General features: G+C 46.9%; 1 protein-coding gene across 1 annotated transcript in view; it reads right to left on the reverse strand.

The window, feature by feature from the left end:
* The window catches only part of lrp1ba (low density lipoprotein receptor-related protein 1Ba), a 284,803-nt gene that overhangs the window by 212,647 nt on the left and 48,662 nt on the right, over nucleotides 1–23,494 (reverse strand). The window contains exons 7-17 of the mRNA XM_077010394.1: nucleotides 23,018–23,180; nucleotides 21,026–21,248; nucleotides 19,822–20,008; nucleotides 19,582–19,725; nucleotides 16,834–17,070; nucleotides 15,297–15,477; nucleotides 12,530–12,749; nucleotides 11,959–12,148; nucleotides 5,450–5,578; nucleotides 4,625–4,765; nucleotides 2,375–2,500 (exon numbers count right to left, since the gene is read on the reverse strand). Of these exons, the coding sequence (XP_076866509.1) occupies nucleotides 2,375–2,500; nucleotides 4,625–4,765; nucleotides 5,450–5,578; nucleotides 11,959–12,148; nucleotides 12,530–12,749; nucleotides 15,297–15,477; nucleotides 16,834–17,070; nucleotides 19,582–19,725; nucleotides 19,822–20,008; nucleotides 21,026–21,248; nucleotides 23,018–23,180 (1,941 nt within the window). The remainder of the gene's footprint in view (nucleotides 1–2,374; nucleotides 2,501–4,624; nucleotides 4,766–5,449; nucleotides 5,579–11,958; nucleotides 12,149–12,529; nucleotides 12,750–15,296; nucleotides 15,478–16,833; nucleotides 17,071–19,581; nucleotides 19,726–19,821; nucleotides 20,009–21,025; nucleotides 21,249–23,017; nucleotides 23,181–23,494) is intronic.

Here is a 23,494-nt window from a genome sequence, read left to right on the forward strand (position 1 = left end):
TTTTCAGGGGGCTTTTATGTTGGAGTGATTTACTGATGAAATTAGCCTATTTAACAAGTGATGTTTTTCATAATTGCCCGCATTAGCTAACTCACTTATGTTATACACTTCAACTAGCTCTTCTAATATGTCAAATTCTGCTTTCTCTAAAGGCTTTCATATTGGCTTTCTTCCTTCAGACTTCATAAATTATTATGGTGTCGAAAGACAAAACTCAAAACACTCTGGTAATGGCCTGAGATATAAAAAAAATTAACGTTTACCCAGTTAAGTCTTATCTGAAATTGTTTCACAAAAATGCTGTAAAAATTCAACGCTTGTATTCTTTAAAAAAAAAGAAAGAAAAAAAGGGGGGAGAGAAGAATAGAATGAAAATCAGAAATGAATCGGTGGTGCACGGAGAAGCTTCCTCGGGTCTGTGTGTTGTAGGTCTGTGAATCTCCAATCCGTCTCGATGTGGAGGAAAACGGTAATTTGGTGGCAGAGCTCAGTGAAAGCGTTCAGCACTAATTTCCTCTCGTGGAGCCCGTCTGCCTTCTGAGGGAGCTGATGTAAGCTCTGTGGGGGGTAAAATACCACTACCGATGTGACATTTTTGAAGAAGCCTCTCAACTCAGGGGCCTTCGGTAATTCGACAGCTCCAGTGAGCTCCGAGGCCCGCTCTGCTTAAATCTGTCTGGGTCAGTTCCAAACGAGCTGTCTAAATCGAGGAAACAGGGCAAAGTGATGCACGCTGTCACTGGGGACGGGGGAAAAAAACTCCGTGTTTACGCGGAGTCAATCAGAGGCCAGGACGCGGCCCCGACGCCTCTCGGAGGGTGCCACGCGGAGGGTGTTGGGCTAAGAGACGCTCAAAACAGCTCCCCAGGAGAGCTTGCGCGAGTCCTCGTTCTCCTGGGGCTCATGTGTGGAGAAAAACAGCCAGAACGACAGACACTGGGAATCAGTACAAATAGGAGTTTGCTTTCCGTCTAATCGGAGACGTTGACCTTTCTAAGTTTCTTTTGTTCTCTTCCATTTTTTTTTTTGGATCAGATCAGAGCAGAATATTTTATTGTCCCCGAAGGAGAGCTTTGTCTCTGGACTATCTAAATTAAATCGATTAACGCCTATTGGCTAGACGTCTGCAATTTGTCTTTAATCTTTTATCGTGTATCTAGTGTGAGATGGCCAGAGGCAATAATTCCAGGTCCACAAAACAGCAGTGCGGCACAAACGCCGGCCCGCCACTGGGCTATTGATTCAGGGGATTACAGGTTCACTCTGCAGTCAGAGGGGATCCAGAAAGCCCAAAGCTTGCTCGCGGATGCGTCTTAGAGAGATTCAGATATCATGGCTACAGCATGAGGAAGAAGCTCCTCTCCCTCTTACCCTCCCTCTCTAAAACAGAGGGGCGATTTGAGAGAGGACCACCAACACACCTCCCTCTAACCCTGCCCCCCCCCCCCCCCCCCCCCCCCCCACACACACACACACACCACACCGCCCCCAAACACAGGCTGCCGCTCCCGCCCAAGCTTAAACCCACTGATGTGAAACCGATTTGTGTGGCGCGTACGGTGGAGGAAGTGCGTGTGATGAATTACGCTGGCAGGGATGGAGCTATTATATACACACCTGGGCTCTGCTCCCGAAGGGAATGGATGACATGCAGACCTGTGCCAACAGGGGAAATTATACTGAGGTGTCAGTGAGACGCCTCATTCTCTCACTCTCCCGCACGCTCTCTCCGTGTTGCCCAATGGGAGGAGGCCCTCTCACTCACTGCAGAGCACTCTCCATCACCACAGAGAGCAGAGCTACATGTGGGCCAGGCCTGTGTAGAGGGACTCACCTGAGCAGGTGAGGTTGTGGGCCAGGTGTGTGTAGAGGGACTCACCTGAGCAGGTGAGGTTGTGGGCCAGGTGTGTGTAGAGGGACTCACCGGAGCAGGTGAGGTTGTGGGCCAGGTGTGTGTAGAGGGACTCACCGGAGCAGGTGAGGTTGTGGGCCAGGTGTGTGTAGAGGGACTCACCTGAGCAGGTGAGGTTGTGGGCCAGGTGTGTGTAGAGGGACTCACCTGAGCAGGTGAGGTTGTGGGCCAGGCCTGTGTAGAGGGACTCACCTGAGCAGGTGAGGTTGTGGGCCAGGTGTGTGTAGAGGGACTCACCGGAGCAGGTGAGGTTGTGGGCCAGGTGTGTGTAGAGGGACTCACCTGAGCAGGTGAGGTTGTGGGCCAGGTGTGTGTAGAGGGACTCACCTGAGCAGGTGAGGTTGTGGGCCAGGTGTGTGTAGAGGGACTCACCGGAGCAGGTGAGGATGTGGGCCAGGTGTGTGTAGAGGGACTCACCTGAGCAGGTGAGGATGTGGGCCAGGTGTGTGTAGAGGGACTCACCTGAGCAGGTGAGGTTGGCCTCGTCCTCGTTGCTGCCACAGTCGTCAGCCCCATCACACAGCCACTTTTTGGGTATACAGCGGCTGTTCATGCAGCGGAACTGGTCCTGGGGGCAGCTGCGGTTGGCTGAGATGGCAGGAACACACAAACCACACGCATGTGTCCCCACAATCACACACACACAACACACACCACAGACACACAAGCATTCACACATCAAATACACATACATGTGTACACACACACGCACACACAACACACATGTGAACAATCCACTACTTATAACTTATTTACAACCTCTAATTCATTACACTTAGTACATTACTACATGGCATTACACAAACTCTAATTTATCGAGTGAACCAAAGGAAACACATCTGAGATGGGAAGATGTTGAGCAATGTTCTCAAGATCAACCTTCTGTGAGTCTAAAGCCCAATTCATCAAGAGGGTTAAGTATGAGATGGCTATTCTCACTATCTAAAAAACACATTTATGGTTCTCCTACATCTCTCTCAGACCGTGGCATTTACTGTTGAAACTGTTTACAGTATGGCACTGCTGGGGAGGCAGAGATGGGTGGCAAATTATATATATACACTGCTCAAAAAAATAAAGTAGGGACTTGGATATCCCCGCATGATAATGATTGAGCCGCGGCCATTTTTCTCCGGTCGCGCTGTCTAAGCTAAATCAGTGATCACAAGCGCACTGTAAAAAAAATCGCTGTTTTCATCGGTTTGTAGGAGGTTCTTCCCAGAGTTTTCGTAATATGACATAATTGAATGTCCGCTTTCTCTCATCCCGTTAGAAGAATTCACATTTCGCGCTCCTGTTTCTTTTTGAGCCTGCTTGAAATTTAACTTCGAGTTTGGACCGTTCAAATGCCCGTGCCAATGCCAGGCTTAACAAGCGCAATCTGTAGTGATCCGTCATACCTGTTGCCATGGCTTCTTAAGGAAGCTTGTTGTGACGGATCACTGCTGATTAGTTTGCTGTTACGCTCTCGGCCCTTTCTCCGTTTTCCTCAGTCACTACGTTGCGTTCCCGTGTTAAAGGTATCTCGCCACCTTACTCTCTCTCGTTCTCTCTCTTCTCTGCCTTTATTCTATTACTTATTCCAGAGTCTATCTCCTGTGCTGCTTACTGGCCTATCTCGAGTTTTTCTCCTACTATTTCTCTTCCTATCCGTTACTCATTTATTTTGGGAAGGGTTTTTGTTTTGTTGTGGCGTTTGGCTGCTGCCAGTTTCTTCCCCTGGCGTCCTTGGTTTCATTTTCATGTGTTGAGTTTTTTCAGCGTTCTTTGAGTTGCCTTTATTATTTTCCTCCCGTGCCTATATGGTTGAGTTTTGTCTTTTCACGTGTTGAGTATTCCACGTTGTTTTATGTTGGTCTTTCTCCTGTGCTTTTATGGTTGAGCTTTATTTTGCGTGTCGAGTTTTCCGCGTGCTGAGTTTCGTTTTGACTATTGTGTGTGTGTGTGTGTGTTTACGTGCATGCAGTTTGGTTTCATGCACGTCGCGGTATTTGTTTGCCTGTGTGTGTGTTTGTTGCATGCACACAGTCTTAGTTTACTGTTTTTATCCTGCCTGCTTCATTTTCTAACGTGGTGTGTACTGGTTTGTGCACCTGTCATCACAAAGCATACACACAGTATATATACACTGTATATTATTTTATACATTTTATACATACGCATGTTATACACACACACAAATCATTGCTGATAATGAGGGTGCCACTCAGTGTTGAAGATAAAAACCTCCCACACAAACAACATTCATTAACAAATGGCACAGTGACAAACTGATAAAATATTGTCTCTAATGGATGTGATAGGATGTCTCAGCGCATCTCTGCCCCGGGTATGCTGGCAGTTCTTAACACATGAGTCGGAATGTGACAGACAGCCCCGTTGCCCGTCTTTAGATATCCCGACTACAGCTGGGCATCACCAAAAGGTAGCAGTGACATGCTATTATCTTCTAGAAGGTTCTTCCCACCAAGCGGAGGCTATTCACCCTAGAGTAATGGTTGGGGGTTTCTGGAGGATGCCAGTGTCTTTGAGCATTCTTATTGGTTAGTCTGTGTGTGTTGAATTGTTTGGGCCGTGTGATCATTTCTTGAACTGGTTTGGGTCCAATCCGCATCGCTTTAAGTCAGCAGGATGAGAGGCGGGAGTGTGGGGGGGGGAGTGTGGGGGGGGGGGGGGGGGAGAGTGAGGTGGAGTGAGGTGGGGGAGACGTACAACAGAGGCGAGGTTCTTCATCGCTGCCATCTGAGCAGTCATCATCACCATCACAACGCCAAAGGAGCTGGATACAGCGCTGATTCTCACACTGGAACTCATCAGGACTGCAGTGTTTGGACCCGGACACTGCTACCGGGGCTGCACACACACACACAAAGCGTCCATTTGCACACACACATGAATGTACACACAGTGAAACACACGCATCCATATATATGCATATGATTACATTCATATACTCATTCAAATGTGTAGAGACACAGTCAGGCCAGGTGAATAGAGCCATTAGGTTCTGTCCTGGAATCGAGAATCAATAGACGTATTCAGCTTTGAATAAACATATCTGATCTGCTGTCATATTCCTATTGATCAGCCCAGATATTGATCAGGCTGTGGATGGCAGCGGTAACCTTGCTGTCTGTATTGATCAGCACCAACACTTCCTCTCCTTACTGAACACACACAAACTCACGGTAATACAAACACCAACCCTGTCAATAATCTGACCTCTTAACCCATTAGTCCTAATTCCAACACAGCCTTCGTTTCACCGTCACACAACTCTTATCCCAGATATAAATCCAACTCTTAACTACCCTGTCTTAATTACACCATTTTAACTACCCTGTCTTAACACCCTCCCTTTTCTTCCCTGTAACTGACCGTGAGGCTTCCAGGGTTTCTCTCACCAATCTAAATGTTTCTAGAAATGTTATATGACTGTAGGTGCTTAAAACAAAAGGCCTACATTAGCAATATGATCGTGTGATTTTGGAGATATAGGGAGGTGTGGTGACTGGGTGAGGGGTGAAGTTTACTTACGCGAGCAGGTGACGTTGTCCTTCAGCAGACGTTGAGTGTCCGCGCACGCACACACACGGCCCCCGGGCACAGCCAGACAGAGAGCAGACAGACCACAGCCACCGTGCCCCACCCAGCACGCGTTCCTACCTGGAGAAGTGTGTGTGTGTGTGTGTTGTGTATGTGAGCGCATGTGTGAAAGTGTATTATATATACATATATATGCACGTGTGTAAAGAGAGAGAGACAGACATTTTAGCCAATTAGGGTGAGACGGGTGACTTCCATCAGCACACAGTCTGATATGTTCCGGCCTGATTTGCTAAGACTCACTAGTGACTCATTGGATGGGTCACAGTGTAGACGTGACTCACACAGAAAGAGACGACAGTCGAGCCAGAAAAGGGGCCTGTGTTAAAAAAAAAAGACAACCGCAGTGAAAAGGATCAGCGTCCCTACACTGGGGTCCGCCTGGTTGTTCCGAAGAACCACCAACACCACGGATCCAGACAGTTAGCCAAACACCCATGTGACACTCATCAGTTAGCATGGGGCAGACCTCAGGCATGGGCAGTGATGGCATATGGCTCCAGGAAGCCAGGGTGCGTTACGATTGGACGATCCCCCGCCACATCGTCACTTCTACTAGCGCAATGTCGTTACGTAAGTTACGTAAAGTGCACCGAAGAACCGAAGGTAAACGTGTGAATTGTACTTCTACACGTGTCACCTGAGCGAGAACATTGATTTTTTTTTCTTTCTGGTGAAGTTAGATGGTACAAACGTGTGCAGGTACTGGAATATCAGTGGGATGCTCGGAGCGCCGTGTGTGCCCAGCTGAAAAAGGCTCCAAGCAGCTGCATCCGTGCCCCGCGGGAATTGCAAACAGTTTATTCGGGAAAGATCTGTATTATAACAACAGCAAACCGTTTCGCCGAACAATGGAGTAGTAATGTGCTTGCTTTAGTTCCCAAACAACCACATGAAAGCAGAAATCATAAATTATGCTTAAAAACAGAACATAAAATCATTTCACTTAAAAGAAAAGCAAACAAAAAATTATATATTAAGATTTGGTTCTTAAATTCAACTTGGAAAAATACTGTTAATACGTCTTTTGGTAAGAACATACCAACACTGACTTCACAAAGGGCAAACCTCAGGCTTTTAATGTCTGAATAGGAAAATGAAAGTGCGTTTTACATTTTGCATAGCTAAGCACAGAGATTATGAGAAATCCTTCTTCTACTGTTCAACATGGCACAGATTATACTGGTCAGACTATACTGGTCAGACTATACTGGTCAGACTATACTGGTCAGTTTCTCCCCAAATGAAAATGCCTAGTTCTGAAAAGAGCACCATTCTGTCTGGATAAGGTATGACGGATGGAGCTGAACTCAGGTCAGTTTTGGAACACTGGTCTATGCATGCGCTTAATGAGAATAAAGTAGAAAAGACCACAGAAGAAATTGGACGTTGAAGCCTGAGTGAATAATGGCCATTGATATGTTTTCCCAACAGGCTCAAGGATGTGTCTATGGCAAGTGCAGCAGGCCAAAAAAAAGAACTGATTTCAAAACACAGGCTCTGATTATAGCTTCATAAATAATGAAAGTCTGAATAATAGAGTAATATACTGTCCCGCTTTCTGAGTTTCTCTCTCTCTCTCTCTCTCTCTCTCTCTCTCCAAACCCTCCCCTCTCTCGCTTTTCCTCACTGTTTCTCTGACTATAATAGCATTGAATTACATCAACTCATACAGCATAAAGAAGTCGATTATATACTAACAGATCTATATTTCATTGTCCAAGCCGGAGGTAAGAGAATGAAGATGAGAGAATGTGGAGTGAGACAGGACCTGTCTCGCATCCTCCCACCACAGCAGATGGGACCAGCAGACAAACGTGGGTGCACACCTAGACATTCACATCTTCTTTGAATCTCAAAAAGGCGGAGGGAGTGTTCGGGGCGAGGAGAGTCTGGCAGGGTGGCTCGATGTCATCGGGCGTGCCGTAGAGCGAGTCTCGCCTGAGGTGTGTTTGTGTCTGGGGTGAGGATGGACGTAGTGCTGTTCTACAAATCAGTGTCAGGGTCTGATAACAGTTCTGCGGACCTCTTAGCAGGGAGCTGCTGGCCTTTTCTGATGTTCGAGAAAGTCACAGGTTGTTTTGACAAATCACAGGGAATCTTGGGGTCGGTGCTCAGTCATTGGGGTCAGAGAGCACTCGCAGAGCGGTAGGGGGCGAAGCTCCGGCCCATGGCTCCCGGGGGGGGGGTGTTTGGGCGGGTGCTGGACTGGCGGCTCTGCCCCGCCCTGGGCCCCGGGCCGTCGTGCACCGCTGTGATGGGTAATCACCTACAGACTACACGTCCAGCCTTGTGCTGAGAAGAAAGCTCTGAACACCCATAATCCTCTACTCTAGCACTGGGCCCGCTAGCAACCTAGAAAGCTTGTAAGCCAAAACATGAAAGACAGACTGGTTGATTGATAGTAAAACAATTAGGTTTACTCCTGCGGCTAGTTCCAAGGACAAATCTAACTGCACAGTTACTGCCAAAACAAAATAACAAGCCTATTCACAATCAAACTCTGGACCACACTGTGAATATCCCACAGTCTGCTTCCTTCCCATAAATCTTCTCGTGTGATTACATCACAGCCGAAGCCAGGCTACGCTTTTCATTTCATTGTCTGCTCACACTGCAGCTGTGCGCAACAGGCACCTCAGGAAACACACACAACAAACACATAATAAAGATTGTTTTCGTTATGCATTTTGTAAAAGAGCAGCCCCTGTGACCACCGCTGGGTGAATCTCTGGCCCTAATCTTACATTTGAAGGCCGCTGAACTGTGAGAAAGGCCAGAGGAGTCACCGAAAGAGCGTACGGCCCTCAGGGTGACCGTTCTCTCACAGAGCTTTCCACGGCTAGGAGAGCCATATGCTCACTTCCAGATCATTCCGGATCACTCTGGACCCTCCTGGCTTGTTCAGGATCATTTTGTAGCGTTCCAGACCATTGAGGAGCTGATGGCCATTAGCATTAGCGACTGGGAGCGTCTGTGGTGAATGCTGTGCAATGTGACGGCCTCAGCATGAGCCATCACGAAGAGTAACCACGATCAAAGCCTCACGAGCGCGCACCCACACACCTGACACAAATATACGCACACACAAACAGCACCTCACACGAACACATGCATTCACAAACACTCCCACAAGCTCTCATATCTCACACATACACAAACACAGGCACAAGGTACGTACCTTGTACAAATTTGCACCAATAACCTCATACAAGAAGCACACCAAGTAGCCCGTACTGTGATATAGCCACACAAACACACACACACACACACACACACACACACACAGAAACGTCACAAAAGGCCCTTCATGGAGCTTAACGAAACAGTGGTTCTACTAGTGTTGCCTGGACGTCTGTAGGATTTTAAAGCCAATGGCCGTCCACAGATGGAACGAGCCATTTGAGGATTTCATGTGCCCCATCTAAGGGCAAACTAAAAACAAAACTTTTTCCTCGTTGATTATGTACCACATACCACTTTCCTTTCCGTTCAATTCTCAAGCACCTTCGGTCAATTACTACCACCTTCCACTGTGATACAACACCTTGCTCTTGCAGACTTAAAAACACGGTCAGCATGAATGATACCTGCAGTGATGCAGTTTAAATGTCTCCCTGACAGATAACAGCTTGTCTCTCTTGGCAGGTTTAAGTCGGCTCTGACTAATCTCTCACGTGATGTTCCTCAAGGTTCAGTCATTGGTCCGCTACTCTGTATTATTCACACGCTCCCCTTTGTTAACAGCAGAAGCAGTCAGAAAGCACGGCCTTCAATTCCACTGTTATGCACGTGATGCATATATTTACATACACATTGAGCCGTGTATTTACATACGCACTGAGCCTTCAGACCTTCTTCTCTAGGCTAACGCAAAACCTTGGATTTTTTAATTTATTTATTTTTTTACCGAACAATGAGTAATTTGAATACTAAAGGCTTCTTCAGCCATGCTTAAGAAACTTAAGCGAGGGCTAAATATGCCACGTTTTGCCGCTACTTCCCCAGGCGTGGATTATGGCTCATATTAGATCCCCCATTACCAGTGACATATTTAATATGAGGTTAAGACTGTGTTCCTTCATCATCAGAACACCTCTACATTGTGTGCCTCCCTTACAGTAACTTATCCAATGCATTTATTACTTCTGGACTAGATGATTGCTGTGATGTCCTGTATGTCTCTACGTTTAGAGTTACAGCATGTGGAGAGCTCGGCTGTGAGGGCAGAGCTCCAGACCATGAGAACACACTCCAACATCTACACCGGGTACCTGTCCAGACCATGAGAATACACTCCAACATCTACACCAGGTACCTGTCCAGACCATGAGAACACACTCCAACATCTACACCGGGTACCTGTCCAGACCATGAGAACACACTCCAACATCTACACCGGGTACCTGTCCAGACCATGAGAACACACTCCAACATCTACACCGGGTACCTGTCCAGACCATGAGAACACACTCCAACATCTACACCGGGTACCTGTCCAGACCATGAGAACACACTCCAACATCTACACCGGGTACCTGTCCAGACCATGAGAACACACTCCAACATCTACACCGGGTACCTGTCCAGACCATGAGAACACACTTCAACATCTACACCGGGTACCTGTCCAGACCATGAGAACACACTCCAACATCTACACCGGGTACCTGTCCAGACCATGAGAACACACTCCAACATCTACACCGGGTACCTGTCCAGGTCTGAACACAGTGTGAAAAACTTCCTAGGTTTGCAACACCAGCAATCTTCCCTGCTTTCTGTCATCCACCACTTCAACACACCTTCGCATACACTCCGGTCTTCAGATACCACACGTTCCTTCTCTGCACCATGGGAGGCGGGGCCTGTAGTGGAGCAGGTTCTAAAGTCGGGAACTCCACCCCCCCTCTCCTATGTGCCCGCCTTCCCCGTCAAAAATAGAGTTTAGTCTATTTTACATCTTTATTTTCTGAAATCGTAAGGCATAGTTATTGTGCTATTATTCTTTTCGTTTTACTATTTTTTTCATCTTCATTGTCATATCTTGGTTATCGTGATCTTGGGTATCTTGAAAGGCACTTGTAAGTAAATTGTCATATGCTTTTGTATGGTGATATGTCCCATGGACATCGTTTGCTTTCTTTGTTGTCCTTTCACTCAGAATTACACGCGTCTTTGAAACTCTTTACATTAACAAAGACAAGGAAAGACCAAAGTTTGGTCACATGGTGACAATACTTACGAACATCTTTGGAAAATGTTTCATTGCTATAAAAATCTATTCAGCAGCTACTGAAGAGATTTCTTTCTTTCTTTATTTTTGGCAAATATGAAACGTGTTTAAACAGAACTTGGGACGATGTTGTCACTTCCGTCATTAGATTATTTTCAAGTGTTCTATGCAGGGTAACTGGGAGCTGTTTGTGATCGGTCCATTTTAACTAATTTCCCAGCTCCAGTGATGCTAAATTGGCTGCATTTTTAATAGCCAAGTAAATCCTATCACAAGACCAGTTCTAATTCAATGGTCATGTGACCTTGGATATATAGTGGTGTCTGATGGACATAGCTCAAAAAAATAATGAAATCTCCACAGGTTGTGACAACACAATGGAAAACATGGAAGCTACTTTTTAAAATTAAATATCCTTTAGTACAAATTAAATATCAGTCACAATCAAGTGCTCTTACTGCAGGACTTTCTAAACAGCAAAAGATGATCAGTTATTACAGCATTTCAAGGGATGTGTGTGTGTGTGTGTGTGTGTGGGGGGGGGGGGGGGGGGGGGTCGCATATATAAACCTTTATTACAAACCATGAATAAGAAAAGGCCAGCAACAGAGTGCTTAATAATCTATATGATCTAAGAGTCTCTATAAGGTCACCATAACGAATGAGCCCAAATTCGAAGCAATAGGCCATTACATCAGCATAAAGCCCCTCACAGGGACCACACAGTGTTTGCTGCACATTCCACCATATTGAGCCCCCAGGCCCAAGAGTTATTACCCTCAGCCAATAAAGAGCACGAGAAAACTGCTTGGCACAGGAAACTTTAAGGTTAAAATTATCATCAGTGATTTTGGCTCGGCAAACGCTCCCTGCTAACTGCACGCTGGGTGTCCAGATTAAAGTTCAGGTCCCTGTGATTTTAGATTTTTCAAAAAGGCCCACAGCGAAATTCAGACCAACTCGCGCGCAAGACGATCCAATTACCGCGCAGCGCACATGGGAGGAATTTTCTCCTCTTACCCCACTTGCCGATTTGACTTCCCGCTGACGATGCAGTAGGATATTCAATGCATCACAATTACAGCATAGCATGTTACACTAAACAGATTAATTAAAAACCTTCAGTAAAAATCAAGACAAACTGTCTGCAGTGTTTCCGTTTTCAAGTTTCCTTTTGGGTTTGCCATACAACGGGGGCATTTACCTTTCTGTTTCTGCGGATTGTACACCTGGAGTCCGAAAAGGGGCGGGCTCTCCCGTCTTAGCACCGTGACATCACCGGAGAGCGTATCGAGCTGGAAGACGGAAGCGTTCATATAATCTGTCCAGAAAATGTAATTCTGGTGCTGTGAAATCCCAAACGGGTGATTCAGCTCCTTCCCGTTGTACGCCACCTTACACAACAGAAACACACGAAAAGCAGTTTTGGGGGTGAGAATATTGGATTCAAGAATCAAGTTAGCAAACAGCGCTGAATGATCAAGTGATTTCGAGTCACCAGTCTTGGAGAACCCTTACTCTGCACATTTCTGCATGTTCCCTGGTATTACACACCTCACTAAAGTCCTCGACTAATTATCGACGCCTGCGTGAGCCGACTCAAAGGCAGGAGGGTGCATGAATGTGCAGGGCAGCATTTGCATGAAGAAACGGTATAAATTGAATAATATGAATAAATCTTCAATGCAAATTTTTCCCCCCGTCCTTTGTGTTTCTGATGCTCCATCTGGCTCGTGTGTCGGAACGCGTGAACGCAGGAGAAAGAGGACGCTCACCGTGCGGCCGGTGCCGTTGAGGAAGATCTTCTCAATGTGGTCGTAGTAAGCGTCGCACCAGTACATGGTGCTGCTGGACGTGTCCAGAGCCAGACCGTTGGGCCAGAGGACGCTGGAGGACACGAAGGACTGGCGGTGGGACCCGTCCATCCACGCCTTCTCGATCTGCCCCCTGCTGTCGTTGACCTCATCCTCCTCCCAGTCTGTCCAGTACATCCAGCTACGGGCCAGAGGAGAGGTTCACCCAGTCATCGCTTCATTCGTTTACTCCTTTCACTAAGCCTGTTTCTGATTTTGGCCGCACCTGTGAATACTGCAAATAACCTGCGTTTTGTCATCAGGGTAGGTAGTTCGCCTCATGCAGCAAATTCTGCTTTGCCTGCCGTTTGGGTCAGACCAGGCCCAGAAGGTCATTTCCTCTACCCAACCATATAAGTATTGGTCTTGCTTCATGTGAATATTACAAACGAATCGACAAACGGCTGCGACGCGGCGGCTTTTGCAAGATATATGAACAAATAAAGTAATCCAGGTTCCTGCTCATGGTTTTCTAAGGACTGCATTAAAGAGACGGAACGTATTTAACATTTTTCAGCGTATGCAAATCTCCCCAGCTGTTTGCCAGTCCAGTTACGCGCGTTCTTGGGTCAACAGAGCAAGGATGAAGTGGAGTTTGTGTTTGACACGTTAAGCCTCAATCCCACCTGGAACGCCTTTGTGCTCTTCCCTTCGCCTTCTAATTGAAGAGGACACAGCCAAGCCGAACAGGAGCGGGAGTATAGGAAATAATCCCCAGCGTTGCACATTTGAACGATTTATACACCGACAAAAATTCTAAAATCTCATAAGCTAAACTAGAGCACTCTAGTGCATTTTATATTTAAAAAATTAGCAGAAACCGTTCAGAACAGTCAGGACTACTACATCTGGAATAAGATATCAGAGGAAAAAGATTAGAGTTTTAGCGCAAGAAACTCCAGACTCATGAAGTGGACAAGCCCAGTGTTCTTACTTTCAAAGACTGTAAAAATACATTTGAAGAAATTCTAAGATTTTGGTTCTCATCTGTGTCACACAGCTCCCTTGAGGCCATCAGAAGTTTACAGTGACATGCATACAAACACAAAACACACTCGTTCACCTCGACCTCTCCCTCACCCGCTTGGGCGCTCTGTCGTACGACACACGCATGCACACAAACACGCGATCCATCTCCCTCTCAGAGTGACCCACTGAATAATTTACCGGCGGCTGTTTTTGAATGACGGCCGCAGTCGCAAAACTACAGATGGGTAGTGGGAGCAAAGGTGAGCAGGACATGGAGTCATAACCGCTAATCCATCACCTCACCACGACGTCTCCAACACGGACGGGAGACGCGGAAGGGTCAGGGAGGGCGGGACAAAGCAGCAGCATAAAAGATGGAGAGAAATCAGAAAATCTGTGGCCTCAAGCACCTGAGAAGAGGAGCAGACCAAGCTGCTCTCTCTCTCTCTCTCTCTCTCTCTCTCTCTTTCTTCCTCCCTCACACACAAATACATAAGCAAGCACATCTCCTAGGCTCCACGTTATCATATCAGATGGTCGCTGGTTACAGAGTGATGCAGGATAAAACATCTAGAGCAGTTTCGTCATGGGACACTAGATGACGATGGTGAGAACTATGCAGAGGGTAAATAACATTAGGGGTGATTTACCTGCAGAGTTGGGCTATGCCCTGCATGCGATTTACATGAGGTTACTCCCCCTAACTGTAATCACGAGAAACTACTGCACTAGAAATTCCATTTGTACCAGCAGAGTTTAATAGACAGCACAGAGTTTTAGGAACAATAAAACACTGCACATGAAACTCTCTCTATACACGTCCTCTGCTTCTCCGAATAGCGTGATGCAGCCCTGACAGGGCGGCCATGTTCATCTCCTCTGAGGAATACACACAGCTGTGGACCTGCTGGAGGAACCCTAGCTGCCCATTTGTTCCCATGCAAATATATTAACCTTTAATTAGCTTTCCATTTTGCATGGCATGAATATTTAGCAGCTACTAACTTTTATTTACGCTTCTCTTGGCATCAACCACCACTCTAAACACCCCAAAACTGCTCCAGGATCAGTCGTTGTGCGTTTCTGCATGCGTGCGCGTAGAGGGGATCACTGCGCTAGCGGTTACAGGCTGGTGTCCTGTAGTTAGGAAGCATCATGTTTTTCTACCGCACTTACAGTACCACCCTGTCTGCTCATAGGTCAGACCATGATGCTCTCTACACTGAATGAATGAATGAATGTTCAATTTATATAGCACCTTTCAAGATACTCTTGCCTCCCACTGGCTGATGGAACATGCTCTAGGACCATCATTGTGATCAACAGAATGGTGAATGGTATTTTTGGGGTCTCAATTGCTTCCTAAATCTCCTACACGGCACTCAAGGATCCTTTCGGGGAATGGGAATAAACTTAATTTACACCTTTACAGGGTTTGTCAGAATACGTTTACCAAAAGTCCCTCCAAAAAACTCCCAACCAATAAGAACAATATAAAATTATATATAGAACAAAATACTGACAATATATTGAGACAATGTATCGCATTAAGCATTACATGCATGCCTTGCAATAATAATCTATTACTAAAAAACATGTTTTCTTTCATGCATCTTTAAGACTGAGAAACGCCTCACTGTGAGAAACGCTCTGGTGTGACTTTGGGTGGATTTTCTCGCGGGCCTAAACCTTTGACACATGGGGGAATCTGAGGTTTTACCCGCTGATGGGGTCGACGGCAATGGCTCGGGGGTGAGACATATCCCCCTGCAGCAGAGTCTTCCGGCTGTCCGACGCCCTCTCCAGACAGGCCACGCTGATGGCCTTCCTGTGACCATCACTGGTCCAGTACAGGTTACCGCCCAACCAGTCCACCGCAAGCCCCTCCACATTATCTAAATCTAGGGAGACACAGGGGAGCAAAAGAGAGAGGAGAGAAAATGTAAATGTGATAGATGCACACAAAAACCAAAGAGGGAGCGAGAGAGAGAGAGAGAGAGAGAGAGAGAGAGAGCGAGAGAGAGCGAGAGAGAGAGAGAACTGAGTCCAACTGCTGCTGACAGCTTAATTCATCCTTGTCCTCTACGTGTCCTCTTCCCCAAAAAATAAACACCATCACATAGCCAAGCGAGCTTGTCCCTTATGTCCACTTTATCACTAGCCGCAAGTCATAGGTCTCCACACGAACACTTCAGCGAGTGCAGGCATCAAACCTGCCCAACACAGGCCCGTCGGATGTGCGCCGATCCGGTTACACACGCTCTATAAAGTCATAGGTGTAAAGTTAAAATAAAATAAAATTAGGCCTACTCATAGCAGAAATCATTACCACAAATTTCAATGTTAAAACCACTTTTCTTATTTTTAGTTCAGCTGGCCTGTACTCTATTGAAAACACCTTGAGCTCAAGGTTGTGTGGAGTTCAAGGGCAGAGGAAGTTCCCCCGCCTCACAAACACAGCAGCGCGGTGTTCATGGGCCGCTGGGGCCTTTGTGTTTAAAATGAAAAATGTACTGCTAGCAAATATTGAGGACAGAGAGAGCTGAAGATGAACTAAAGATAACTGACTAGGCAAGATAGCTAACAAAACCACGTTAATTGTAATATTTCAGTAAGGGCTTTTCCAGCTGCTTATAGGAGCCAAGAAAGCTTCTGGATAGCTTGTTATTCAGGAACCACCTCATTTTGTTAACTAAAAAAAATTAAATGTATTTATTTGGTTGACCTACAACAAGGAATTTGTGATGGTCGGTAACACTAGATAATATAACTTTAGTATACTACAGCACATAGCTGTATGGGAATGATCACTTACACATTTACTGGCAGATTTCAGTAATGTATCGAACTGACCAAAATATTAACATAATATTCCTCCAAAATATTAACACAGTTGCTCCCTCACAAACACACTCACACACACAGGGGAGAGAAAACCGCCGTTGATAACAATGAAATCCACTAGTTTCACGTTTCTTTGGCATTTATTAATACTAACGCAATATTAACTCAATATTTATTAATACTAACGCAATATTAACTCAATATTTATTAATACTAACACGCAATATTAACTCAATATTTATTAATACTAACGCAATATTAACTCAATATGTATTAATACTAACGCAATATTAACGCAATATTTATTAATATTAACGCAAGTGTTAATGTGTAAACCTCAAAACAACATGTGTGGTGTTGAGTAACTGTAATAAATAAAAAGAAAAGCCCCACACACACGCCGCCCCCCGTACCGTCTTTGAGGAGCGTCTCCCGGCCCGTCCCGTCCACCCTCTGCCGCCCGATCACGGAGCTGGTGGTGTCGGCGAAGTACACGTGGCCGCTGGGCGCGTGGAAGTCGAGCGCGCGCGGGCTCACGAGCCCCTCGATCTGGAACAGGTGCTCGTCTCCCCGTTGGCCGCTGGCCCCGAATGCCCGGATGAGCCCGGGACGACCTTTCCCGTAGAACAGAAACAGCTCATCCTTCAACTCTGAGGAGATGAGATTAGAAAAGTAAACAAACCCCCCGTTTGTAGTAATAAGCTTGTCTCCGCTGCACTGTCTAAACTTAATGAATTGACATAATTAGGCTCCGATTTTCTATTCGGTGCTGCAAATTAAAGTCTTTGACAAAAATGTATCCAAAGAAGCAGGCTCGAGCTAATTACATTACCTTAATTAAAACCAGAATTAGTTCAGCTGAATTAGTTTTATCAAATCAATCTTTTTATTCATAACAGCATAACAAATTGTGTATGCATGAGACAGAGACAGCTTGTGCGTCTGCGTGTGTGTGAAAGGACACTTTAGGGAGACAGGAATAGACCGGAGTCATAATGCAGTGTGTGTGTATCAGTCCGCAGACAATTGTTTAGTAATTTATTGGTAGCCAACGACAATGGTGTGACTTCCTGACCGAAATGATCACAGAGACTGACAGTGAAATGCACTGCAGAGATGCAATAGGTAGGTGAGGCACAGGAAGATGAGGAGAGAGAGAGAGAGAGAGAGAGAGAGGGAGAGAGAGGGAGAGGGGGCAGGAGGGAGGGAGAGTGAATTATGTTGGCATTCATAAATTAGGTCTACATATCCGCATCACAGTCATAAACTAAAATAGTGTGTGTGAGTTTGTACTGATTTTAGCACAATTTCAGGTTAAAAAAATGCCTTCATTGAAAATGAGTGGGTATCCCATTTCGTTAGGTAATCTCCAGTCCCAAGACCATGTTTCAATTGCAAAGTTGGGTGAACTTGTCTCCAACACTCTAGACTCCAATTTCTTAGAGTACCAAGCGAGTCCACAGAAGGTCTGAGTCATGGAGAAAAAACCCTGCAGGCACCATAAAAACATGTACATGTGATCACATGTGTAACAACCATGTAGGTCACAAAGGACGTTTCCAGGCAGGTTCTGCCTACTTAGAAATTCTAAGTCTGGCACAGTAACCGCACTCTGTGTTTCACACTGAAGTTCCCCCATAAGAACGTGATGGAACCTCAGTAATCGAATCATCAAACAGGACTATTCTCACACTAGCAGGCGAACGGATTCTGTACACTTGTGCAAATATTCATGTCATAGGGGCTCTTGGTTAACATGAGGGAATGTTAACTGTAGATGTGGGTTGGTTAGATAAACAAAAATCATGCCATTAATATGCCAATGTGATTTTATGATTGTTGTGGTTATAATAAAGTAAAGAAAAACTTGAGGAATTATTGGACATGGGATCGAAAGTGACTTTAAAAGCCTTCGGGACAATTAAATCATTCATTTGTTTGTATATACAAATCTTTGCAACAGAAGAAACAGTAATCAGAAGAAATTCCTCCCTCAAAATCTAACATGAATTGAAATGAATGAATCAGATTCACGGTCATAATCGAGGAGAGAATTCTGATCTAGGTCTCATCTCCATGTTTGTCTTAGTTAAGACGGTCAGGTGTTTATCTTGTCACCCAATATGGTATCAAGCTCAACTGTGAGTGTCTGTGTCATGTGTGACACCATAAATTCACAAAGCATAAAACTGAATTCGTGTTGGGCTCTACTTTAATTGTTGTGCTTTGAACTCATACAGTCCCACAGACCGACACGCTGATTCTTTAGCTGAAGAAAAGTGACCGTTAACCCATGGGTATATTTTCATACACTGCACAACTGCAATCACCACACAGGTGTGTGATGTGAACCCACCAGTATAGATGCAGCCACAGACCACACCCACACCCACACACACACACTCCTCATACATGTGCACACACACCCAGAGAGATCATGATATGCTTAACTGCTCTCTCCAAAGATCAATGGACCTGATTGTGAAACAACAGACCAACATTGCCAGTGTATTGCAGTGAGCTCCAGCTAGATGTGAAGCGTGCCCTGTTCATCAGAGCGACAGGACGTTCCCTCCGTCACTCCTGTTCAATAACGCTGCACCGAAACTCCCCATGCAGCGGTGGGAGTGTTGCCATGATGTATGGGAGCGAAACGGCAAAACCTCTCCCTGTCTTTAGATCATTATCCAGAGAGAGAGAGAGAGAGAGAGAGAGAGAGAGAGAGAGAGAGAGAGAGAGAGAGAGAGAGAGAAGGGGTGGGGGAGCAAAACAGAGGCTGGGAGATAGAGAGAAGAGAGAAAACGTGATTGAGAAGGAAAGAATGATAGAGAAAGAATGAATGGGTATGGTGTGAGTGGGTATGGTGAGAAAACTTCCAAAGAAAATCTTAGAAGAAACAAAGGTAGTGAGAAGCCTTAAAACGAAAGCAGAAAGCTGCCCGACCTGTACAAGCACAGACACACACACACACACACACACACACACACACACACACACACACGCACACACACGCACACACACGCACACACACGCACACACACGCACACGCACATCACCCCTCCCAGAACTGCACAAGCACACACACACACACACACACACACACACACACACACACACACACACACACACACACACACACACACACACGCTCAGTTTCTTACTTTTGCAGGACGTTCCATCCCCACCAAGCACATGTCCCGCACGACAGCGGCACACGCGGGACTTGTAGCCGTTGCCCAGGAGACAGATGTGTGTGCAGCCACCGCTCCTGCCGTGCTGGTCCGCGTCACAGGCGTGCGTCCTGACTGCGGAGAGGCGAGTGGCGTTACCGTCGCGCCGTCCCGCTGCCACGCCCCAAGGAGGCGGAGTCAGGGGCGGGGCAGGGGCAGGGTCATTTCTACCTGTGGGCTGCACCAGCTTGTGATAAACTCGCACGCCCTTGGAAGCCTCCGTCAGGGCGATGGGGTGCGCGTCACTGCCATTGAAGCGGTCGATCCTTAACAGCTCCACCTTGCCCCCCCGAGAGGGCTCCAGGCAGGTGGCGTACAGGTAATCTTCAAAGAGCGCTAATCCGTACAGGTGTGACACCTGGGAAGAGGGAGGGAGGGAGGGAGGGAGAGGTGGTTTAGCCACCATACAACCTAATCCTGAGTAATGGATTAGCAGGAGCGTGCCACTGTAATCCCTCATGGGGGGGACGGCCATCCCTGGCGTGCCCGGTGGGGGTGAGGACCACCCTGGTGGAGGTCTGGTGTGAAGGGCCCACATTTGCTATGCTACAGTGGGAGAGTAGGGTGGTTCACACACACACACACACACACACACACACACACGAAAATGCGTCCAGAAAAATGGTTACGGCCATCAGTGGATGCTCGTGAAAGGTCTGCAGCTATTACTGCTTATGATGTTTTATAAGACCCCCACGCGGCCTTCATAGTGGAGTAACATCCTCCCATTACTCCTGCTCCAGCCAGGGAGCCGGTGCGGGCGACGAGGGACCGTGAACCTGCAGCCTGCAGCTGTGTTGTGCAGGAGGTGTGTGGGCTTCTAATAAAGCAGGTTTAAACCTTTCAGTTCAAGGCATGAAATATGGACACAAATAACAAAGATTCCTGGGAAAAAGCTTTGCGAAAGCCATTCAAAAAGGCTGTGAGGCTACAGACAGAGGCAGCTCGTCACACACACACACACACACACACACACACACACACACACACACACACACACACACACACACACACACACACACACACACACACACACACACACACACACACACACACACACACACGGGGAGATGGTGCTGTAAAGCGTCCCCGAGCTCTGCTGTGTGAAAGATCTGTAAATGCCCTCTGATGAGGACGCGGTAACGGCCCGGCGAGCCGGCGACCAGACGAAGAACCCTAGCTCAAGAAGAAATGCAACGTGGGCCGACAAAGAGCGGTGGCCCGCTGAGCCGGAGTGGAACACTTTACGGCTCCTCGTATAAACCGGGCCTTTACGAGCTGCTCAGAGGCTGTGGCAGGACGGGATTGGAGCATGGCCAGGATACGGAAGTGGGGCTCAAACTCCGCAAACCAGAAAGAAAAACCAAAAACTCACCGAACTCCCCCGGACGACTGCGTGCCTGTTCTTGCCATCGTAGTCCACCACGGCGACAAAGTCCAGGTAGACGTCGGCCCAGTAGACCAGCTTCTGCACAAGGTCAAGGGTCAGAGCCGTGGGCTGCTCCGTGCCGGCCTGCACGATCCTCCTGCGGCCCGACCCGTCCAGGGCGCAGCGCTCCACTTTGGCAACGCCGCCGTAGTCGGTGAAAAACAGAGCTCTGTGGGAGGAGTTAAGGGTTAGGGGTTAGGGGTTAAGGTTTAGGGGTTAAGGAGGGCGGGTGAAGAGTGGCTTTGAACACTTCTCCATTCAAATGCTAACACAGAGACACCAAATGACCTCTGCTGACATGGCAATTGAAAAACCTTTTCTCAGCAAACTCTAGATCTGTAGTTACGAGCAGGAATGGTTGCTGGGCCGGACTACTTTAAGCTCTTTCAGCATGAACTAATAGTGCTGGGGAAGTGAGTGGCACCAGTCAGAGTTTAAATATCAGTGGCTTTAAATAAAGCCACGTGTGTGTGTGTGTGTGTGTGTGGTGGGAGGACGGGGGTGGGGGTGGTGGTTTGTGCACACACACAAGATGGTTAATCCACACTATCCGCTGAATGACAGGCAGAGCAGGTTTTAAACCTGGGAGCAGGGAAAAAAATCCTCATCAGCCTGGAAGACAGCAGGGGAGTAGCTCACGACACACACACACACACACACACACACACATGCAGGGTATCACTGCTGGAAAGAAGGTTGTGTCACCTCTAGAGTACTGAACACACACAGACTGGGAACATACTGTACAAGACGAAATGCCACCCAGCACCACCCTAACACCACCCTAACAATCCAAATCCTGACTGCTGAGACACCGCACTAAATAAAACCCTGAGCTTTGACATTAAATCCACGAGTATTAAAAGTGAACGTCAACAGTTTGCTAGTTCTCTGTAACTTCAGTGTTTAATCACTGATTCTGCTTCTGAGAACCAAATTTAACTCTGGGCTGAATTCAGGTGGAAGAAAACAAGAATGTGGATAATTTTTTGTTAAAAAAGTAAATAAACCCTTTTCCGCTGTGGTTTCCAGAGGCTGGAAAGTGTTGGCCCTGCCAGAACGTACCGGCAAGTCCCGCGGTACCCCCACACTCCAGCTGGCCGGACCGAACGTACGTCTGCCCTCACGCCCGAGCGCGTGGGCGAGCTCTGCACACGCACCAAGCAAAAAACCTTCCAACCTTCCGCATGTGCACAATCACGCAGCCTCCCACAAGCAGCGGAAAAAAGCCATTTACGAACAAAACCATTTGGGATCGGCATGCATGTTGTCCCAGCACTTATCTGGAATAATAAACCAAACAAGAAGGAGCTTTGCTTGGAGAAGTTCGTTTGGCGGAATCTGGATTAAATATGGAGCCAGCATATAAGAGCACTCCAGGCCCACACCGTCACCTTCTCTGACAGAAAGTACATAAAAAATATGCAATAAACAACAAAGTGGATAATGCCATTAACATTAATGCAGCTGTTTTTTTTGTTTTTTTTTATTTAGTTGTTGAGTCAGTGCCAACGAACTTGGAGAATTGAGGAAACTTTATAAGTTGACTGCTCTTACAGCTCAGATAGTTCCCAAATAGTGGTCTGGTGAACTCAGTTAGAAGTACCATGTTTTCTCCCAAGCGGCATTACATAAAAAGTGTCTGTCCTGTCATCAGGAGATCATGAGTTCGATCCCAGGGGACACCACGGCTGTGACTGAGAGACGGGAGAGCGAAATACATCGAGCTCTCATGGAAGGATGGTATACCTGTCCTCCACCCTCATAAATGGCTCTGACACTGGTCAACCAAGAGCTCATCATAACCAGATTCTTCAAGGTGTTACACGGAGCCACACCTGTGTGGCGTTTGGCTACGATAAATAAGCTGATGACTTGGCCACGTTTGACTGCCCTTAATGACCCAATCTTTGAATATAAAAAATAGGCTAGACTCACCCCATGACAGGATCCAGTGCGATTGCTCTGGGGTTTTGAATGTCCAGTTCTACGATCGTAACGCAAGCGTCTGCCGTCTCGCTGCAAACGAAGATGCGATCGCTCACTCTGTCCACAAAGTAGAAGTTCCCCGTGAGCCAGTCTATCGCCATGTGCTCCACATCTGAGATCGAGCCAAGAGAAGCAGGAAACATATTCATACATGCAGCAGATACATATTTATATATTTGACAAGGCCACTGCTGCAGGTCCAGGATACGAGGAGCCCCAGACCTGATCGAAAATTCCAGTCAGAGCTGGAATTGGAAATTAACGATTGCGAGGTTTGGACAGGCTGTTCCGCTGGAAGGCGGTTCCACCCTTCATTCGCCTCTACTCCGCCCGGCGCCGAAGCCTGCGAGAACCGCCTCCCTTCGTTTACGAGCGCGAAATTACAGCCTCAACATTTTTCGATCCTTTTCTTGCAGGTTTCAGTTA

The sequence above is a fragment of the Brachyhypopomus gauderio genome, chromosome 1 (genome assembly GCF_052324685.1).
Source record: "Brachyhypopomus gauderio isolate BG-103 chromosome 1, BGAUD_0.2, whole genome shotgun sequence".
Lineage (NCBI taxonomy): Eukaryota > Metazoa > Chordata > Actinopteri > Gymnotiformes > Hypopomidae > Brachyhypopomus > Brachyhypopomus gauderio.